This window comes from Rhinatrema bivittatum, chromosome 2 (genome assembly GCF_901001135.1).
Source record: "Rhinatrema bivittatum chromosome 2, aRhiBiv1.1, whole genome shotgun sequence".
In the NCBI taxonomy this organism is placed as follows: domain Eukaryota; kingdom Metazoa; phylum Chordata; class Amphibia; order Gymnophiona; family Rhinatrematidae; genus Rhinatrema; species Rhinatrema bivittatum.
The window spans coordinates 57,190,850-57,209,806 of record NC_042616.1 but is presented as its reverse complement, the minus strand read 5'-3'; the positions used below and the strand labels follow the sequence as shown (position 1 = coordinate 57,209,806).

Genomic DNA, 18,957 nt, shown 5'->3' with positions numbered 1-18,957 from the left:
GCGTCTGCCATAGGTACTGGCATGGAAGCCATTAAGCCTGCAGCATCGACGCCCTCGGGCACATAGCTGAGTTGAGGGTAACTGTTGAGAATGCAGGACATCATCGGTGCCTTTGGGCACCAATGTGGCTTGTCTGTGCCATGGGGCACCCAGTGACACATTGATACTGCAGGGCTTCCATCTTTGGACACCATGGGTATCATTGGTACCGCTGGACCAGGCACGACTTTGGGCACCAGTCTCCGTTGGTGCCACCGACCCTCTGACATTTTTGGCCAGCAGTGTTCGCGAGGCATCAACACCTTTTGGGTGCCAGGGACACCATGGGTGCTGCCCAGCTTTCGACGTTTGCAGATTTCGATAGTGCTGCACGAAATCAAGCATGCCAGGCACCTATGGCGCAGTTAAACGCCATCAGAGCACTGGGCGTGGTGTCAGTGCCATAGATGTGATCCATTGCTTGTGAGCTTTGAGGACGCTATTGGCACTTGGTGTGCTGTTCCCAGTGTGGGCTCCGGTGGACATGATCATATGCTGCAGAGCACCGTGGGTATGGTCAGTTACCATGGGCTTCCCTTCCACTGTTATATGACAGGGCGGTGAGCCATTCACAACCCCTGTTCAAGAACTGTGATCAGCCTTTTGGAGTGTTGTCCAATGGGACAATGCTGCTCATCACCAGGGACAGCCATAATCAGAACCCCAGTGGTACTGGGGACACTTCATCACATTGTACATGCTGTGACTCTATTAGGAGTTAGTGCAACAGTAGAGTGCATCATGCATGGTCAGATACGGTGGGGGTTTTCTATTCCTCCAATTGCTGGGGGGGGGGGGCGGCATTCTGTCTGTTGCTGCCATGCCAGAGATAGAGACCACCATCATCGCGTCCAGGTATCGGCTTTATCTGTTTCACATCTTAGGGTGCGATGGTCATTAGCAAAGAGGGTGCCATCATGCATTCTTGGATTGCTTTTTGGCAGTGCACAGCTGCCGACTCCAGTAAGTGGTGCTTGGTCCCTACTGTGCCATGGGATTCTACCCACAAGCACAGCGATGGAGTGTGTACGTGTGTCGCCATCTGCAGGATGGGGTACCGTCGAATTTCTGCTGGCAGGTCCATCAGTACTTGAAGTTGGGCCCTAGGATAATTATTATTTTTTTTTTTTTTGTCTCAGCAGTTTTCTTCTGCTCTGTTGTAACCAAGGCTGAAATCTGGTGCCATGAGCCTTCATTGCAACTACCTATGGATTTTTTTTCCCTTTATTTTGTATCCCCTCACAACTCACTTTGCCCAGTCAATGCAGCCACAATTCTCAGCCAGGGGCCATGCTCCTGGGCTTCTTCCAGAAGCCTGCAATCATTGGCCCTAAATCTGGCCACTAGAAGCCACCTCTGTGTGATGATTGACTCTCCGCACTCCTTCGCAGGGGCTGCGAACATTGCCTCTGCTGCATCCCCAGTTAATCCGGGGAGTAGAGAACTTAAGCTGTGACTCACGCTTGGGTCCTTTCGCATAGCAGCGTGCAGCACAAACGCTGAACCCTACACTGGGCTGGAGACCATTTTATACTGGTTAGATGTGGAGTTGGGGTAGGGATTTAAACCTCATTGAGCTCTGTTGGCTTCTGGAAGCTGTTTGTGCATTTGTTTTTCTTTAAATTGTTCCCCTCAGAGGGATAAGCCCATTGGGGTGTTAGGTGACTGGGTCCTTTTTTTTTTTTTGAGCGCTATACCCTGGGACTTGTGCCCCCTGGATAGCTCCCTTGCTTGAGCAAGAACTCGGGGAGAGCAGCCTGTTCCCCTTGTAACTAAAGGGTCAGGGTAGGCTGTGCTGTGTGTCATCCCCCATGGATCCCAGGAATTTTAAATACTCTAGGCTGTTGGCCCATCCGGGTTGCATCTTTGCTTAAAGGTTGAACCTTTTGAGGTTGTTCTTCTGTAACCATCCACCATGTCCCTCATTTCAGCTCCTTTGTCCCTTCCTTCTCCTTAACCTTTTAGGTTCGGTTCTTTTGGGCTGTGGTAGGTAGAACAGCAGCAGGCTGGGAGCGTGGTGGATAGGATAAGGGAATGTGCTTCTGATTTTCACAGGTACTCCTTCTCCTCTGGCACCCTCCCTTTATAGACAGGAAGCGTGCACTGGAGAAGAGGAGGAACAAACTTGGGGATCAGAAGTTCTCATTCTCGCTATCTATCCGTGCTGACTGTCGGGGGTGGGGGGGGGGGGGGGGGAGTGCTAGAGATATGACTTGGTTACTCTGCAGTTGCTTTGGTGGCAAAGCAATCCTCAGTCTTTCTTTGTCTTCCGGCTAACTGCTGTTGCTTGCCCATGACCCTTGCCACTCACAACCAGTACCATCCGCTTTTCCTAGAAAATCCTGCTCACTCTGGAAGAACTGGATCTCCTAGTCAGTCTGGGAGAGATGTTTTTAAGGATGACCTCTTCAGAAAGATGTGATTAAAACACCTACAAGTTCAAATCTATGAAGGACTTTTAAATCTGTTAATCCTCAGGAGTTTTTCCTCCATGAAAATGTGATCAAAATTTTTTGTTTGGATTTTGTGGAATAGAAGTGTTTCAATAAATAAAACTAAAAACCTAGTAAAATGGATATATTAGCTATTGAGCCATCCACCTGGTTGAACGCCCCCTGGTGGTTGGTAATGGAATTGTGTGGTAGTGAATTTTATTATTGTATATTTTATGCAATTCATGTCCCATTTCTGCCCTTGTCTCTCTCTCTCTTTCTTGCTTTCTCGTTCATGCCTGCTTAGGGAATGAAGGTTTCCTGCACACATTTTCAGTGCGCAGCTGGCGCATTCAACTTCCTGCAGGATCATTTTCCTCACTCCTTCAGCGTGGACATGAGTCACCAAATCCTCAACCTGAACATTAACCTCATGTTGGTAAGATGCCAGACATGGATCTAGTGACACACATTCAGTGACTCTGGTTTGGGGATTTTTTTTTTTTACTTTTATCTCAGTTTTGTTTTCAGGTCTGATTATAAACAGTTTTGTTAGATATAAATGGGATCAAATATAGAATGAGAAATTGGAGAGCAGAAGCTGTTCAATCCCAGACCCTTATAGTCTGCAGTAAGATTGCCGAGTTAGTAAAAAGTGGTTCCTGATTTGAAGACATGCAGTGTGTTCTTTCACTTAGCTTTTGTTCATATAGTGCCATGTATGGCTGAAAAAAAATTCTACTTGCACTGTGCCTGCTGCAAAGAGGCTACAATATGACATGTGCAGGGAGATTTAGCATTTTGTTTAAGGTGATGCAGTGAGTAGCAGGTAGGGGATAGAGGGGTGGCCTTCAAGTCACAGTCAGTGCTGTGACCACGGTACTATAATCACTGAGCCCACTTCCAAAGACTAGGGGAAAACAAACCCGCAAATGGTATCTGTCCATATTCATTCTGAAGGCTAAGTGTTTGAAGCATTAATCCACAGAGCAGCTTGGATGCCTCTTTCGCACATGCATAATTATTTTGGAGTTTGCCTGTTGGATGAGGAGACTCTTAGTCTCCCCCTGTGACTCTAAAGCTTCTCTTCTTGCCTCAAGGACAAGCAGAGACAGGCTTGTTTGGTATTGTGTTTTTAATTGCCTCTGACGATTGCTGCCTACTGTTGAAAATAGCGCTTGAGCACAGCTGGATGTGAAAGCCAGGTGTGCTGAAGTGAGTGCTTATGGCTTATCCCAATCAAACGTACATTTCTGCTTTCTGTGCCTGGACTACAAACCAGCATTGCTTCTGTCGATCAGCTGACGTAAGATCACAGTGTCAAGTTTTCAGTTTTTTTTTTTACATTGAGAACAAGATATAAGACGTGAGCATTTCATGATGCCTAAGCACAAACAATGGCAGTGGAGCTTTCAAAGTGATTGCCTGACTGTCAGTGGCAGGACAGGCTTAAAAATACTTGGTAACATCCCAGCGTGCTCTAATGACCTATTTGAGGTTTCAGCTGAACTGGACTGCCCTGTTTACTTTTAGGGAAGAAATGGGGGTTCCAAGTTTAGAGGCCTTCGAGGACACCTGAAAAACATGAGCCAGGGTCACTGGATATTTTACCATTTGTGCAGAAATTTGAATGAACTTAGGTGAACCATTGACAACTATTGATATGGGGTAGAGGGAGAGAGATTCAAAGGAGGTTAAACAGACAAGAGACATGATGATCTTATAGGCCAGTTTCCTTGTAGGAAATGAGGCTAAAAACAGTAACAAACAAAACTCTGATGCCTACAAAAGGTAGATACTGCATACGTGATTTCCATGGCATACAAGTTAAAAAAAAAACAAACCAAAAAACAACTTAGATTTACATAGGACTAGAAAAATCACTGCTATGGAGACCTATTACTTATTTATCAGCTGTCCAAGTGTAAACCTTGTAAGGAACAACCAATTACAGATTCCCTAAATCTCCTTCATGGCACTATATCTGCAGCTGAGCCCACTAAAAAGCTGCTGTTCCCTGTACATAGTCAGATCAGTCAAGACTCCTGGGTTTTACATCCCTGCCAGCAGATGGTGACAGAGAATTTTACTGACACTGTACATAACCTAGTGTGCCACCTGCAGTCCCTCAGTACTTCTCTGTCTTCAGCAGATGGTAGATGGTGTAAAACCTGCAGTCTGGAATAGAGTTCAAAGTTTGAAAAAAGAAAAGAGGAGTCCTCCTAGGTTAGGTCCTGGTGGAGCCATCCTTCCTGGTTGAGGTGGATGAGCAAGAGGTTGGTGACCCTGGATTTAGCTCATGCCCAGTTCAGTATGGGAATTAAGATATCTGATGGTCCATATCGCTCCTCCTCTGAAGTCTGAGAGCCTTGAGGATCCAGCGGCCATCTTGGCAGTGTACCCAGAGATTCCAGGGCTCAGGTCAGCTGGTGGTCCAGTTTCCTCCTTCCCCTGTGAAGCCCTGTGGATGCAGAGCTCTGCCACCATTTAGGAAATTATTCCTTTTTTCTTATTTTGGGGGCAGTAAAATTTGTTTTACTAAAAAAAATAAAAAAATAGCTGCGTCTGCAGGGAATCTGTGCTTCGGTGACTTATCCTGGGTACAGTGTGGTGCGGCCTTGGTGTGGCATGCAAGACGGCTTTAGGCAGTGGCTGGGGGAGCTGTCAGACCACAGCGTTGTCAAAACACATTGCTAATGGCATCAAAGAGTGGCAGCTTCAGCACAGCAAGCAAAACGGCTTTAGGTGGTAGCTGGGGGAGCAGTCAGACCGCAGCGGCAAGTCAGTGCACATGGCTAATGGTCTGAAGAGCCGATGCAGGGGCGGTAGAGCTTGTGTTGTGTTGCTCGGCTCGAGCACAATCTGTGCACAGCCTCTGAGTCTCTGTGTAAAGGTCATATCTGGCAGCGCTGCCTCGAGGGCTGTGAAGTTGGGAAAGCACCATGGGCCAGTTCCCTGAGAGTGCGGCCACGGTGGCCATTTTGGCAGCGGCAAAAAGGAGCTTGGGGTGCAGTGTGTCAGCTTCAGTTGGAGTGGGGCTACTGGTCCAAGAAAGTGACAACTTTGTCTATCAGTTGGTTGCAGATGAGAGTGGTGCGATGTGCGTTGCTTGCCTTTCGGTCAGGGTTGTGCGAGGAGAGTCCTATCACTCAATGCAACGATGGCGGTCTACATCATCCGGCAGGGAGGAACCCAGCGACCAGTGGTGGTTTGAGAGGCTCGGCAGTTGGTTCTCTGGGTGGAACCCAAAGGAGGCCCAGGGGTTGGGTCTCTGGGCCAGCAGTTCTCAACCGGGGTGTCGCCAATCACGTGCAGATGTGTCCCCACACTTTCCGATCCTCCGCTGACCCTGCTGCTACCCCCTGCCCAGCGAAATAGGAACTCCTCCTCTGTCCGGGCTTAAAAAGCTGATAGCCTGGTGGAACACGGCAGGATTGCTCGAGTCAGCGGCGCCAGCATGATCTCTTCTTCCTGCCCCCCGTCGTGGCTCGGAAGAGGAAGTGGTATGCAGAGGCCGCGCCCGGGGGGGAGAAGAGACCATGCTAGTGTTTGCAGCATCGGCCCGAAGAATGAGCAGCGTGGCATGGAGCATGAGAGGAGCAACGTCAGCTCCCGTGGCCAATGGAACTCCTTTCTGGAGGCCATGAGGGCTGGAAGTGGAGGGGGCTGCTGCTGTCGCTAGTTCGGTGAGGGAAAAGAGAGAGTGAGTGAGCGAGCAAGCAAGCATATGTGTTTGAGATTGTATGTGTGTGAGATAGCATGTATGTAAGTGAGTGATTGAGAGCCTGTATGCGTAAGTGTGTGATTGAAAACCTGTTTGTGTGAAAGAGAGTATGTGTGTGTAATTGAGATCCTTTGTGCGTGAGAGAAATAGCATGAATGTAAGTGTATGATTGAGAACCTGTATGTGTAAGTGAGAGAGATCATGTATATGTATGATTAAGAGCCTGTGTGTATAAGTAAGAGAGAGACCATGTGTCTGTGTGTGATTGAGAGCTGGTGTAGGTGAGAGAGCATGTGAGTATGTGATTGAGAGCATGTGTGAAAGTGAGAGAAAGAGACAGCATGTGTGTCTGTGTGGATTGAGAGCTGGTTTAGGTGAGAGACCATGTGAGTATGTGATTGAGAGCCTGTGTGTAAATGAGAAAGCGAGAGAGCATGTGTGTTTGTGTGTGATTGAAAGCCTGTGTGAAAGTGAGTGAGAAAGGCAGCATGTATGCAAGTGTGCAATTGAAAGCCTGTATAAGTGTGAAAAGACGACATGTGTAAACGTGTGATTAAGAGCCTATATAAGTGAGAGAGAAAAAGCATGTGTATGTGTGTGATTGAGAGCCCGTGAAAGAGAGGAGAAAGTTGCAAGCAAATCATCCCTCCTCCTGCTAATTCAAAAACAATCTCAGGGCACCTGGATATCAAACGTTCCCAGGTATGCAGAGCAAAGCATTTTTTTATCCTTATTTTTCATTATTGGGTTTTTGTGTCTGCTGTTTTGAAATATTTTATTGGTATCTAGAAATTTTTTATATGAGTTTTTAATTATTGGATATTCTATTCATCACCTATTTGTTCGTATGGTTTTACTGCTATTGATTTTATATTTCTTGATTTGTTTTGAGGACTGGTGAAATTCTCTTTTTCCTTTGTTACACTGCATACAGTCTCTCTGGCTTGTTTCAGTTTCCAGTTCAGTTTTTGCCTGTATGTTTCTAGTTTTGCTTTATGATCTCTTTGTTTGTTGGGTGAAGGTCTGCACGTGTGACTGAGGGTGAGGTATTCTGCTGGCATGTAGTTACTCTGTAGGGCGCTCTAGCAGCCTGGCTTGGCTTAAGGCCTGGTGTAATATTTTCAGTGTTGCCTTTTCTTAGGTAAGGTGGTTACTGGTTGAGTGCTGGAAATTGATGTTTTGGTATGGGATGTTTACTGTTTGTGCAGTTTCTGTTCAGATAGAGTACTTGTCATTCCCTTGTGTAATGTTTATTTCCACTGTGCTACCATGGTGTTTTGACTGGTCACCATTAAGTCCATATGGGGATATACCCATTTCTGGTGGGTATGTTTTATTTCCACTGTGAATTGTAATGAGCAGTGTGTCACACGTGTGAGCATGGTTTGTCAGGTGTGCACGATGGGAAAAAGATAGAGAACCACTGCTCTGGGCGGAGTAGCAGTTGAAGACAATGGTCTCACATTCCCAGGGTAGGCAATGTTTCAGTGGATTTTCTCAGTCGGGGAAAAAATTAGACTCCGGGGAGGCGACAATATGTCGCATCCATCAGAAATGGGTATATCCCCATATGGACTTAATGGTGACCAGTCAAAACACCATGGTAGCTCAGTTTTACAGCCGCCGAGGAGAACCCTGCAGAGGGAATTGACGCTCTAGTTCTACCATGGCCTCGAGGAATTCTCCTTTCTTCTTTCCTTGGCCTCTGGTGGGCAAGGGATTATGCCAGATAGCGGAGCACCCAGGCAGCACCAGATAGTAAAGCACTCTCACAATGTAATTCTTGTACCTCTGGAGTGGCATCATTTGAGGATCTGCTCAACATGGCCATGGCAGATGACTGAGGTTCGGCCACCTGTCGAATGTTCTCCATCAGGGCCCAAGATGTTTGCACTAGGCTTCTCACTTCTGTCTCACAACTTGGATTTTGAGTGGAGAAGAATGGCAGAGGGGAGAGTAGGCTCTTGGATGTTCGGTGAGCCTTGTTGTGTAATCTGAAGGTTACTAATGATTTCTGTAAGTCGGATCTTCTCCTTGTACTCTGTAGTGCTCTAAAGAAAGGAGGCAAAGCATCAAAAGCGATGGTCGGGTCGACTCATATTTCTAAGGATTGCCCTATGCCTGAGAGGTTGAGAGCCCTTTCGACATGTTCTCTGGCAGCTTCTTGGGCAGTGCCCCAATAAGTGTAGCCATAGGAGATTGACAAAGCAGCTATTTGGAGTTTGCTGCACACTTTCATCAGACATAACCGTGTGGATGTCGGGGGGCGTGTCCAGGGGCAGGGGGCGGGCCGGGAGGGCGGTCCCGAGTCCCCCCGGCACTGCGGCCTGTGCCCGGGGGATGCCGGGGCGGCGCGCGCAAGTTACGCCTGCTTGAAGCAGGCGTAACTTGCCTAACAAAGGTAGGGGGGGGATTTAGGTAGGGCTGGGGGGTGGGGTAGATAGGGGAAGGTGGGGGGACGCGGAGGGAACGGAGGCAGGCTGCCGATTTTGCGCAGCCTTGCGCGCGCCGACCCCAGATTTTATAAGATACGCGCGGCTACGTGCGTAACTTATAAAATCTGGTGTACTTTTGTTCGCACGCGTGTGTGTTCTGAAGATGTACCTCAAAGTGCGCAAGCAGTTTCTTTTGTTGAGCACAGAGTACGTCAGTTAGGCACTTTTGTTTATATTGAAATTTCCTTGTAAACGATATATTAAGTCTCCAAATTCTTCTTTCTTGTTTTGTGAGCCAGGTCAATTGAGCCTTTTACTTAGTGATAAGGTTGTGCAGACGGGCGAAGCTTTACCCACTTCATTTCCCTTGGAATTTCCCTGTGATGTCTTTCTTTAGTCAACTGATGATCACTGCTCTAGGAATAACCTTTTCTTCTTGTTTTTTTCCTTGTGGATTGTGGTATTGTCTCTCCTATTAGTGGATTTTGAGTTTTACATAAGATCTATTCTTGTTAATTTGAATTTCAGGTTTTTATAATATGAATTAGGGTCTAATGACTTTGGCATTTCATCTCAAGTGTTTTACTTGATGATTTGTGAAAATGCATAAAGAAAAAGTGTAAAAAGAAGAGAAAGTTTCCTCATTGCACGTTTCAGTGCTACTCTTTTCCTTTAAACCCCCCCCCCCCCCCCCCCCAAAAAAAATTTTCCCTCGGGATTTTTAAGAAGGAAGCCAAAGTGAGTAGTTTCAAGAACTGCATTTCCAGTAAGCAAATATCCAGTTACCAATGGACATGACTTGTGCTACCGATGCCTAGGATTGGACTTCAACCAGGAAAGCTTTTATCATTGTGGACAGATGTCTTCGCATACCTAATGATTGAGGGTCTAGAAAATGGAGGAACTGCATACGTCTCTCAGAAGCCACAGTCTGTCCTCTCCCCAAAGTGAAGTCTCGTCTGTCTCCTGGGGAATGGAGCTGAGCAGGAGCTCTTCACAAATGTCTCCTCCCGTCGACGGAACAGGCTGAATCCTCAAGGTCGTGTAAACTGAAGCAGCATGCGTCGAAGAGCAGCTAGCACAAAAAATGCACTACTTCTCTGGTGCGGTGGCACTATCGACGCACAGTGCATTGGTGCTGTCGAAACACAAGCTTCCAGTGCCATCAGTGCATACCTTCTCGACGCATTGAGCCTCAGGACATCGATCCTTGACACCTTTGGCCATTAAAGCAGTTCCATCATCGACTCGCCATGCTGCTAAGCTTCTGGCTCAGCTCTATGCTGGCCTGTCGAGATTAACGGGCAGAGGGGGATATAACACCTCTGCTTCCACCAATGGAACAAGGGCTCTGTCTGGGGCCCCTGACTCCATTTATTCTCTGGAACCTTTTCACTTCTAATAAGCCTCCAATCGAAATTTTGTAAAGCCCAGAAGATGTGCAGGATTCCATTCTAGTATCCAAAGATGTTCTATCACCGATGCCAGGAGAAAAGGGCACATCAGCCCCTTGACCAAGTAGCGGAGCTGGTAAAGAATTTCTTTACCTCTTTGGTGGCTAAGGATAAAGAGGTTACCTTCCAACCTCTCCTTTCCAGAGCATCAGATTTACTCCCATGAGATTACTTTTCCATCAGATATGCCATCAGAATCCAGGCGTGGAGTTTCTAGCCTTTTGCTTTCCCTTGCAGCAGAGTATAGCCAATCAGAGCATGTGTACCAGGGGTATTCCCCTTCGAGGCAGCCAAGGACCTCTCCTCAGTCGCCGACTTCATCATTGGGGTCCTGGATTAGTGTTCCCTCACCTCCAGGCTCTGAGGAGGGATTGATAGGGATCTCCTTCCAGAGCCTCCAGAACACTCATCTCCACCAGAAAACCTTTCCTACATCAGGTTTCTGGACCAGTTGGGGAAAGCACTTGAAGTGAACATGCGTAAGGGCAAAGATCCTTACACTGAGATCAGTGGTCTCCTCCATATGGTGGACACACTGGCAGAATCAGCAGCTAACCCAGTCCTTGATATCCTGCAAAAATTGCAAACCAAGTATGTGGGAAAATCCTATTTCCTTTACGCTGGTTGCAAGCAAGCTAGACTTGACTCTGGGGTGGACTCCAGTCACAGGTTTTCTTTCTCTTCCTCATCAGCTGAGCAGTATGCACTTAGCACCATGGTGCGTGCTGTTCATCTGTGGGTGCTCATCCCAGAGAGCTTATGCTTCAGTTTTACTTGCTATGCCATGACAAAATGGCATGCAAGGTTTTGGGTAGATGAGCATATACATTTTCGTATTTTAAAAAGAAAATCCTTTTCAGCAGCTAGATTGGGGGTCGTGCAGCCTGGCATTAATTGACTCCATTGTTGGCAATGTTAAACAGAGGCCAAAGATTGTACAGCTATGGAGACTGAATTACACTCTCACCATCGAAGGTGGTCCATCCAGAACAGGGAGACAGGGAGCTTGTACTGCTACTGCCATGCTGTACCCGTTCTGTGGATATGTGGAGGAATTTGGTTTCTAATACTGTTGCCCCATTCACAAGTGTAAAGTTCACTAGGAAATCTTTGGGGAAAAAAACAAAACAAAAAACAGGAACCAAATAACAGAAAAGAATGTATGTAAAGCTTCTAGGATCACTCTATAGGAATATAGTATGCTCCATGTGTCTTAAGTGGGGGAAAAAAAAAAACAGATGCCCTCGTCTTGCAGAAAGTTGAGTGTTGACTTTGATTTATTCTTTCTCTCTCATGAAGGGGCAAGCTCAGGAGTGCCTTTTGGAGAAGTCTATGCTGGATAACCGAAAAAGCTTCCTGGTAGCCAGGATCAGTGCTCAGGTAAGTTCATTTTTCTATACTCCTTTCAAGCACTCAGTCTGTGCACTGAGCTTTCCCCAATGGGGGTTGGGCCTTCCCTCATCAGAAGCCATGTCCCATGCTATTTGCTGTATCACACATTTCTTGTAAACCATGACTGAGACAATTTCCAGCTTCATTTGTTCCAGATCCTTCCAAATCTGTGCATTCTAGAATAATGGGATTGGTTGAACAAATCTCTAAAATACGTTGGAAGAAGGTAGAGCATAAATATAGTTAAGGCTTCTGATCTGTGGTTAAAACTAAAAAAATAAATAATAAAATGCATCACTAAAACGTCACTGAAGGGGAAATTGGGGTTTTCACCTCTAACCGGAAAAACCTGAAAACAGATCTTTGTGTATTGCCGATGACGTCATCTTGTCACTGCCCTCAAACACGTCAAGAAGGGGCATGAGCAGCAGCTAGATGACGATATCTGAATGGGACCGGTGATGAACAGAACCCCTAGCAGCCCTAAGGGGGGGGGAAAGGTGCCGTGGGAGGGGGGTGGTCTTGTGGAGAGCCCAAGCTCTGCTGGCCCAAGAAGAGGCACCATGGGAGGAGCAAACTATCCACTGTTGAGTTGAAATGGGGGTACGGATACTTACACACACACACTCACTCACTCTCACTCTCACAGACCTGAATCCACCCTAGCCTCACATACACTGTTGTTCTCCTGAGCCATGTACACCCTCTGAAACACACCTCACACATAGTCCCAACCCTTACTCTCATTTTATTTTTAATTTATAGTATTTATTTTTAAATTTGTATCAACTTGAAAATGCCCCTAGTGGTATTGTTTGCAATATGAAAAAGCTGATAAAATGCTATTTTTAGTATCCTCCAAATAGCCTAATTTCCTGAAAAATAAGCACCTACATTTGCAATTTATTAACATCTACTATCAGAAGCCCAAAGAATAATATTGTATTGGCTTGCATGGGGTGTGCATACCTAGAAGCTTCCGCATATTTGTAACTATTTAGGCTACCCAAAATTGCACCCAGTATGGGCAAGATCCTTTGGCACATCTGACCTAATATCCTGTTTCACCAAATTCCTTGGAACTTTACATATTTGATTCTGTTCAAGACCCTTAAATCTGATTTATTTTTTTTTTTAAGTTGTATACAGACACAAAATAGTTCAGTAATTTCATTTTTATATTTTTTCAAATGGGGCGTGAAAACAAATCTGTCCTAAACACTGTGGGCCACAAGTTGCAGCTCTCCCTCCAATTTTTTTGGCCTTTGATCAGTCTCTTCCCCTAACTGCTCGGGTTGACTGGTATGGGCCTCTTGTCATGCTCCCTTTCTGGCCTTATTCAAATCCTGTCCAAAAACCCACCTTCTTAGGATTTTTAAATCTCAGTCTCCTGTTTTTCCTGATGGCAGCCTTGTCTGTTTTAGCCATTTTTTTTTAGTAAATGAAATTCCCAAAGCTTCTCTTGTCCTCCATATTTGTCTTGTTTAGATCGTAAGCTCTACAGGAAAGGGACTTTCTCTTATGTATACAGAGCTTTGCTTGTCTAGTAGTGTTCTAGAAATGATTAGTGGTAATATTACTAGTCCAAAAACGATAGAGAATACCTGTATAAGGCTAAAAGATGTTTAGCAGTGCAAGCGTTTGAGAAGACCAGTATCTCTTCCTGGTGCCATGTCTGCTCAGCCTTCCTTCTTACTGATGTAATTTTGAGGTGGCTAACATGGTAATGCTATAGAAATAACTAGCATTAGATTTCAGAAGTAAAGGTTTTGTTGTCAAAGGTGATCTCTTATCTGCTCAAAATTAGCCAACCAAAAAAAAGCAGCGTTTTGTTGGTGAGCTGGTAGGGTTGGAGACAGCTGCCCCAACCCTCTGTCGCTTCTTATCGCAGGTGGTGGATTATTACAAAGAGGCCCGCCGTGCCTTGGAGAACTCGGAAACTGCCTGTTTGCTAGGAAAAATCCAGAAAGATTGGAAGAAGTTGGTACAAATGAAGATTTACTATTTTGCTGCTATTGCTCATGTAAGTATAGGGAAGTGCATGCCTCACAGGTTCTCCTGGTCGACTCCCAGGGAAAAGGGTCCTGTCTTGGCTCCCAACCATTTTCACAAGGGGGAATTTTACTCCTCCTCCTTTTTTTTTTTTTTTTTTTTTTTTTATAGGTGAAAAACAATGCACACCCCAATAGAACCTCAATAAAAATCCACTTTCCCTGTGTGTACCCGGACCAGTCCAGACTGCTGGGTTTTGCCTCCCTTCCAGCAGATGGAGACAGAGAAAAACTTGTAAAGCACCCCCCTCTTAACCTGGTGTGCTGCCTGCATCTTCTCAGTATTTCTCTGTCTCCAGCAGATGGAGGTGGTGCAAAACCTGCGGTCTGCACTTTTAGTTAAGGTTAGACTAATCTTTAAAAAAACAAAAAAAAGAAATCAGGGTTGGCAGGTCTCAGGGAGACTATCGCCCCCCCCTGGTAGCAGGCAATTCAGGAGCTTGGGTTGGTGATCCCGCATGGCACAGTAAGGCTTCTGGGGTGATACCGGTAGTCCGGTCCCTCCCTCTGTGCTGGTTGGCTGAAAAAGAAAAAAAAATTTAAATTATGCCGTAGGAAAAAGAGAGCCTTCTTTTGGGGACTCAGCCTTTCACTGGAGCTAGGCTCAGTGCTGCCTGTGGGAGCGCTCGGCTGGCGAGGCACACTATTGGCAGCAGCCGCGAGGCTCGTGCAATTTTCTTCTTCTTTGTGACCCCCCCTTTTGTTATGCCGTGCCCGTCGCATTGCACAGCCTGTGGGGAGTCTGATTCTCGGCTCTCCCGCACAGGCATCTGTATTAGGTGCCTTCCCGGCGGTGAAGGCACTTCAGTCTTGCTGCCTGCGTCTCGGAAGCAGCAGGCTGATCGGGGCAGTCAGGCCGATCCATTCCTGCTGAGCGCAGGAACGGTGGCCATCTTGGAAACATTTGCTGCGGCAGAAGTTAGAGCTTTATGGGGAGGAGAGCTCCCTCCTGATCTTTCTCCTGTCCCTGGCAGCCCAGAGGACCAGCGGGAGCAGTCCAGAGAGGAACCGGGTGGTGATCACGATAATTTGCCGCCGGGAGGCGGTGCTGAGGACTTCTCGCTGGACTTTGTCCTCCTTAATCACAAGGCGTTTCTGGCCACGCAAGCTCATCAGAGGGGGACTGCTGTGCAAGGGCGGCCTGAGGGTCCCCCAAGAAAAGTGCCGAGATCCCAAGACCCCCCAGGTTGGCTTTGCAAGTAACGAAGCTTAGGAGCTCCTCCCTACCTGGGGCTGGAGCCTCCATATCTGACCCCATGGGTGAGGGCTCAGCAGATGTGTCCCTGGCTCCTCCACCCCCTCCTGGAGGGGACCTGGATGAGGACCTTGGGAAGACAACTCCTCTGGAAAGCGATGACCCTAAGGTGGTCCGCCTGTTTCACAAGGAAGAATTGGACTCGCTTATTCCATGGGTCTTGGCGGAGCTCGGAGCGGACCTCCCTCAAGAGATGCTTCCTCCAGGTTCGATGGACCCGGTCTTAGCTGAGTTGCGGGGTCCCTCCCGGACCTTTCCTCTTCATCCCATGCTCCAACAATTGATGACTCGGGAGTGGGATGTTCCAGATGCCGGCCTCAGAGTGGAGCGGGCGATGGAAAAGTTATATCTGTTGCCTAAGGAGGTCTTGGAGCTCCTCAGGTCTCCCGAGGTGGAGGTTTCGGTGTCAGCAGTCACAAAGAGGATTACGGTCCCAATTGCTGGAGCTGCGGCCTTGAAAGATCTCCAGGACAGAAAGCTGGAGGTTCTCCTAAAGAGGATTTTTGAGGTCTCTGCACTGGGCATTCGGGCAGCAGTCTGCAGTAGCTTTATGCTCCGGGCCGGTTTACGTTGGGTCCAAAGGTTAATTTCCCAGGACCTCCCGCCTCAGGAAGCGGCTCAGGCAGAGCGCCTGGAGGTGGCGGTGGCATATGGGGCGGATGCCTTATATGACTTCCTACGGACGCCTTCCAGAACCATGGCGTCTGCAGTCTCTGCCAGAAGGCTTCTTTGGCTGCACAACTGGTCCGCTGATGTCTCTTCTAAGGCCCAGTTGAGTTCCTTGCCCTTCAAGGGAAAGTTCCTTTTTGGAGATCATTTGGAGCAGTTGATTAAGTCGCTGGGTGAGAATAAGGTTCACTGGTTACCGGAGGATAGACCGAGGTCCTCCAGAGGATTTCCTACGGCCCGCGCTCAGTTTCACAGCCAAAGAAGATTCCAGCAGAACAGGACCCCGGGGGCGACTCAGCGGCAACCCGCTGGTAAGGCCCAACCTTGGTCTCATTCCTTTTGAGGCTGAAGGCCCAGAAGGGCCTGTGCCGGATCTGCTTTCCTTGGGGCCAAGTCAGCACAATGAGATGCGGTCGGCTGTCCGGATTTTACGAGGAATGGGTCAAGATAATGACAGACCATTGGATTTTCGATGTCATAAAACACGAATTGGAATTTGCTCGGCCTATCCGCGACCTGTTTCTGGTGTCCCCTTGCGGTCTCCGCAAGGGCTGGTTCGTGCATCAGACCCTCAACTGGCTCCTAAGTCTGGGGGCCATTGTACCCGTCCCCCAGGCAGAATGTACGAAAGGGCGCTATTCCATCTACTTCATTGTCCCCAAGAAGGAGGGATCATTCTGACTGATCCTCGACCTGAAAAAGGTGAACAGAGCCCTCAAGGTTCCGCGTTTCAGGATGGAGACCCTGCGATCAGTCATAGCGGCAGTCCACAGCGGCGAGTTCTTGGCTTCCCTGGACTTGACTGAGGCGTATTTGCACATAGCCATTTGCAAGGAGCATCAGAGGTTTCTTCGCTTCAAGATTCTCGGCGACCATTTCCAGTTTTGTGTGCTGCCATTCGGTCTCGCGACAGCACCTCATACTTTCACCAAGGTGATGGTGGTAGTGGCAGCAGCCCTTCAGAGGGAGGATGTGCTAGTTCACCTGTATCTAGACGACTGGCTCATCCGAACGAAGTCGAAGGAGCTGTGCGAGGTGGCAATCGGGAGAGTTGTGGGGCTCCTGGAATCACTGGGATGGGTAGTCAATCAGGCAAAAAGCAATCTTTTCCCGTCTCAGGTGCTGGACTTCTTGGGAGCCCGATTCGATACCTGGTTGGGGAAGGTTTTTCTCGAAGCGGACAGGATCACCAAGTTGCTGCAACAAGTCAGACGCCTATTATCTCTTCCGATCCGCACAGTTTGGGACTACTGGGTCCTTGGTTCCATGGCATCCACTCTGGAGTTAGTCCCTTGGGCGTTTGCTCATATGAGACCATTTCAGAGAGCATTACTTTCTCGATGGGATCCGAAGTTGGAACAGTTTCAGATCCCATTGCTGCTCGCAGATTCCGCAAGATCCAGTCTTGGCTGGTGGCTGACCCCAGAGCACCTGTCTCATGGAGTGGATCTCTAGGTTCCTCAGTGGATAGTGGTCACCATGGATGCCAGCCTGTCAGGTTGGGGAGCGGTCTGCCAATCACAAGCGGTCCAAGGAACCTGGTCGACGGAGGACTCGCAATGGACTATCAATTGCCTGGAGACGAGGGCGGTCCGGCTGGTGCTCCAACTGTTTCTGCCGATTGTGCACAATCGAGCGGTACAGGTGCTGTCCGACAGTGCAACGACGGTGGCCTATATCAACCGTCAGGGCGGCACCAGAAGTTGTCCGGTAGCCGCAGAGGCAGTGCAGCTCATGGTCTGGGCGGAGAAGCATCGCACCATTCTGGCAGCGTCACACATCGCAGGCACGGACAACGTGCAGGCGGATTACTTGAGTCGACAACGAATCCATCCTGGGGAGTGGGAGCTATCCGAGGAGGCGATGGCCCTCATCATTCGCAGGTGGGGAGTACCCCATCTGGACTTGATGGCAACTCAAAGGAACACCAAGGCCACCCGTTTCTTCAGTTGCAGATGGGAACACGGAGCCGAAGGGGTCGACGCCCTGGTTCTTCTGTGGCCTTCCAGGATTCTACTCTGTCTTCCCTCCGTGGCTGCTGGTCGGCAAGGTTTTATGCCATATAGAGTTTCGCCCAGAGAAGGTGATACTAGTGGCTCCGGAATGGCCACGGTGCCTGTGGTTCGCAGACCTAGTCAATCTGGCAGTCGATGGTCCTCTCAGGCCTGGGTCATCTTACCCACTTGCTATGTCAAGGCCCCATATTTTTCGATCAGGCAGATCGCTTTTGTCTAGCGGGCCTGGCTTTTGAGTGGAGGCGATTGAGGAAGAAGGGTTACCAGGAGGACGTTCTCTACCCTCCTACAGGCATGTAAAACATCTACCTCATAGACGTATGTTAGAGTATGGAAGGTGTTCGAGTTATGGTGCAAGGAGCAGGGGGTCCTTCCCCCGCCATTCGTCAGTGCCACAGATTTTGGCGTTTTTATAGAAAGGCTTAGCCAAAGGCTTGTCCTTTAATTTCCTTCGGGTCCAAGTGGCAGCATTGGGATGTCTCCTAGGCAAGCTAAATGGCAGTTCACTCGCATCCCATCCTGATGTCGTCAGTTTCCTTCGGGGGGCGAAGCATTTGAATCTTCCAGTCCATTTGGTCTGTCAGTCTTGGAGCCTGAATCTGGTACTTAGAGTCTCGTGTGAGGCTCCATTTGAGCTACTTTAAAGGATCTCACCCTTAAGGCGGTGTTTTTGGTGGCTATTTGCTCAGCTCAGAGGGTGTTGGAACTGCATGCTCTTTCTTGTCGGGAACCATTCTTACGCTTTACGGATTCAGGAGTCTCTCGTAGGACCATTCCGTCCTTTTTACCAAAGATGATTTCTTCGTTCCATCTGAATCACTCGGTGGAGCCTTTTCACACATGGATTCAGATGCTCCTCATTCTAGGGAATTGAAGCATCTAGATGTACAGAGGGTGGTTCTGCGATATTTTGAGGATGCCAATTCTTTCCGTGTTTCGGACCATTTGTTTATCTTGTGGAATGGCGCTAAGAAAGGAAGCCAAGCTTCCAAGGCGACTCTAGCTAGATGGCTAAAAGAGGTTATCTCTTCAGCTGACATTTGTGAGGGCCGGCCGGTTCCGGAAGGCTTGAAAGCGCATTCTCTATGTGCTCAAGCCTCTTCTTGAGCTGAATGTCAGACTGTGTCACCGCAGGAGATTTGCAGGGCGGCAACTTGGGAGATGCTTCACACTTTTGCGCGTCCCTACTGTCTAGACATCCAAGCTCCAGACGATGGCAATTTTGGTAGAGGTGGTGTTCAAGCGGGACTCTCAACATCCCACCCTGTGTAGGGAAGCTTTGGTACATCCCAGCAGTCTGGACTGATCCGGGTACATACAGGGAAAGGAAAATTAGTTCTTACCTGATAATTTTCGTTCCTGTAGTACCTCGGATCAGTCCAGACGCCCTCCCTTTAAAGGGGTTTTATAGTGTGAGTCCGCTCGGTGATTTATTTCTACTACAGAAACCAAAAGAAGGCTACATGTTTATTCGATTTTATTGATCAGTTC

General features: G+C 48.1%; 1 protein-coding gene across 2 annotated transcripts in view; it reads left to right on the top strand.

Moving 5' to 3' along the window:
- PTPN23 (protein tyrosine phosphatase non-receptor type 23) overlaps positions 1 to 18,957 on the top strand; it is a 227,711-nt gene that overhangs the window by 86,453 nt on the left and 122,301 nt on the right. For both annotated transcript variants that reach the window (XM_029588197.1, XM_029588198.1), the window contains 3 exons: positions 2,779 to 2,910; positions 11,384 to 11,464; positions 13,368 to 13,499. In XM_029588197.1, the coding sequence (XP_029444057.1) occupies positions 2,779 to 2,910; positions 11,384 to 11,464; positions 13,368 to 13,499 (345 nt within the window). The remainder of the gene's footprint in view (positions 1 to 2,778; positions 2,911 to 11,383; positions 11,465 to 13,367; positions 13,500 to 18,957) is intronic.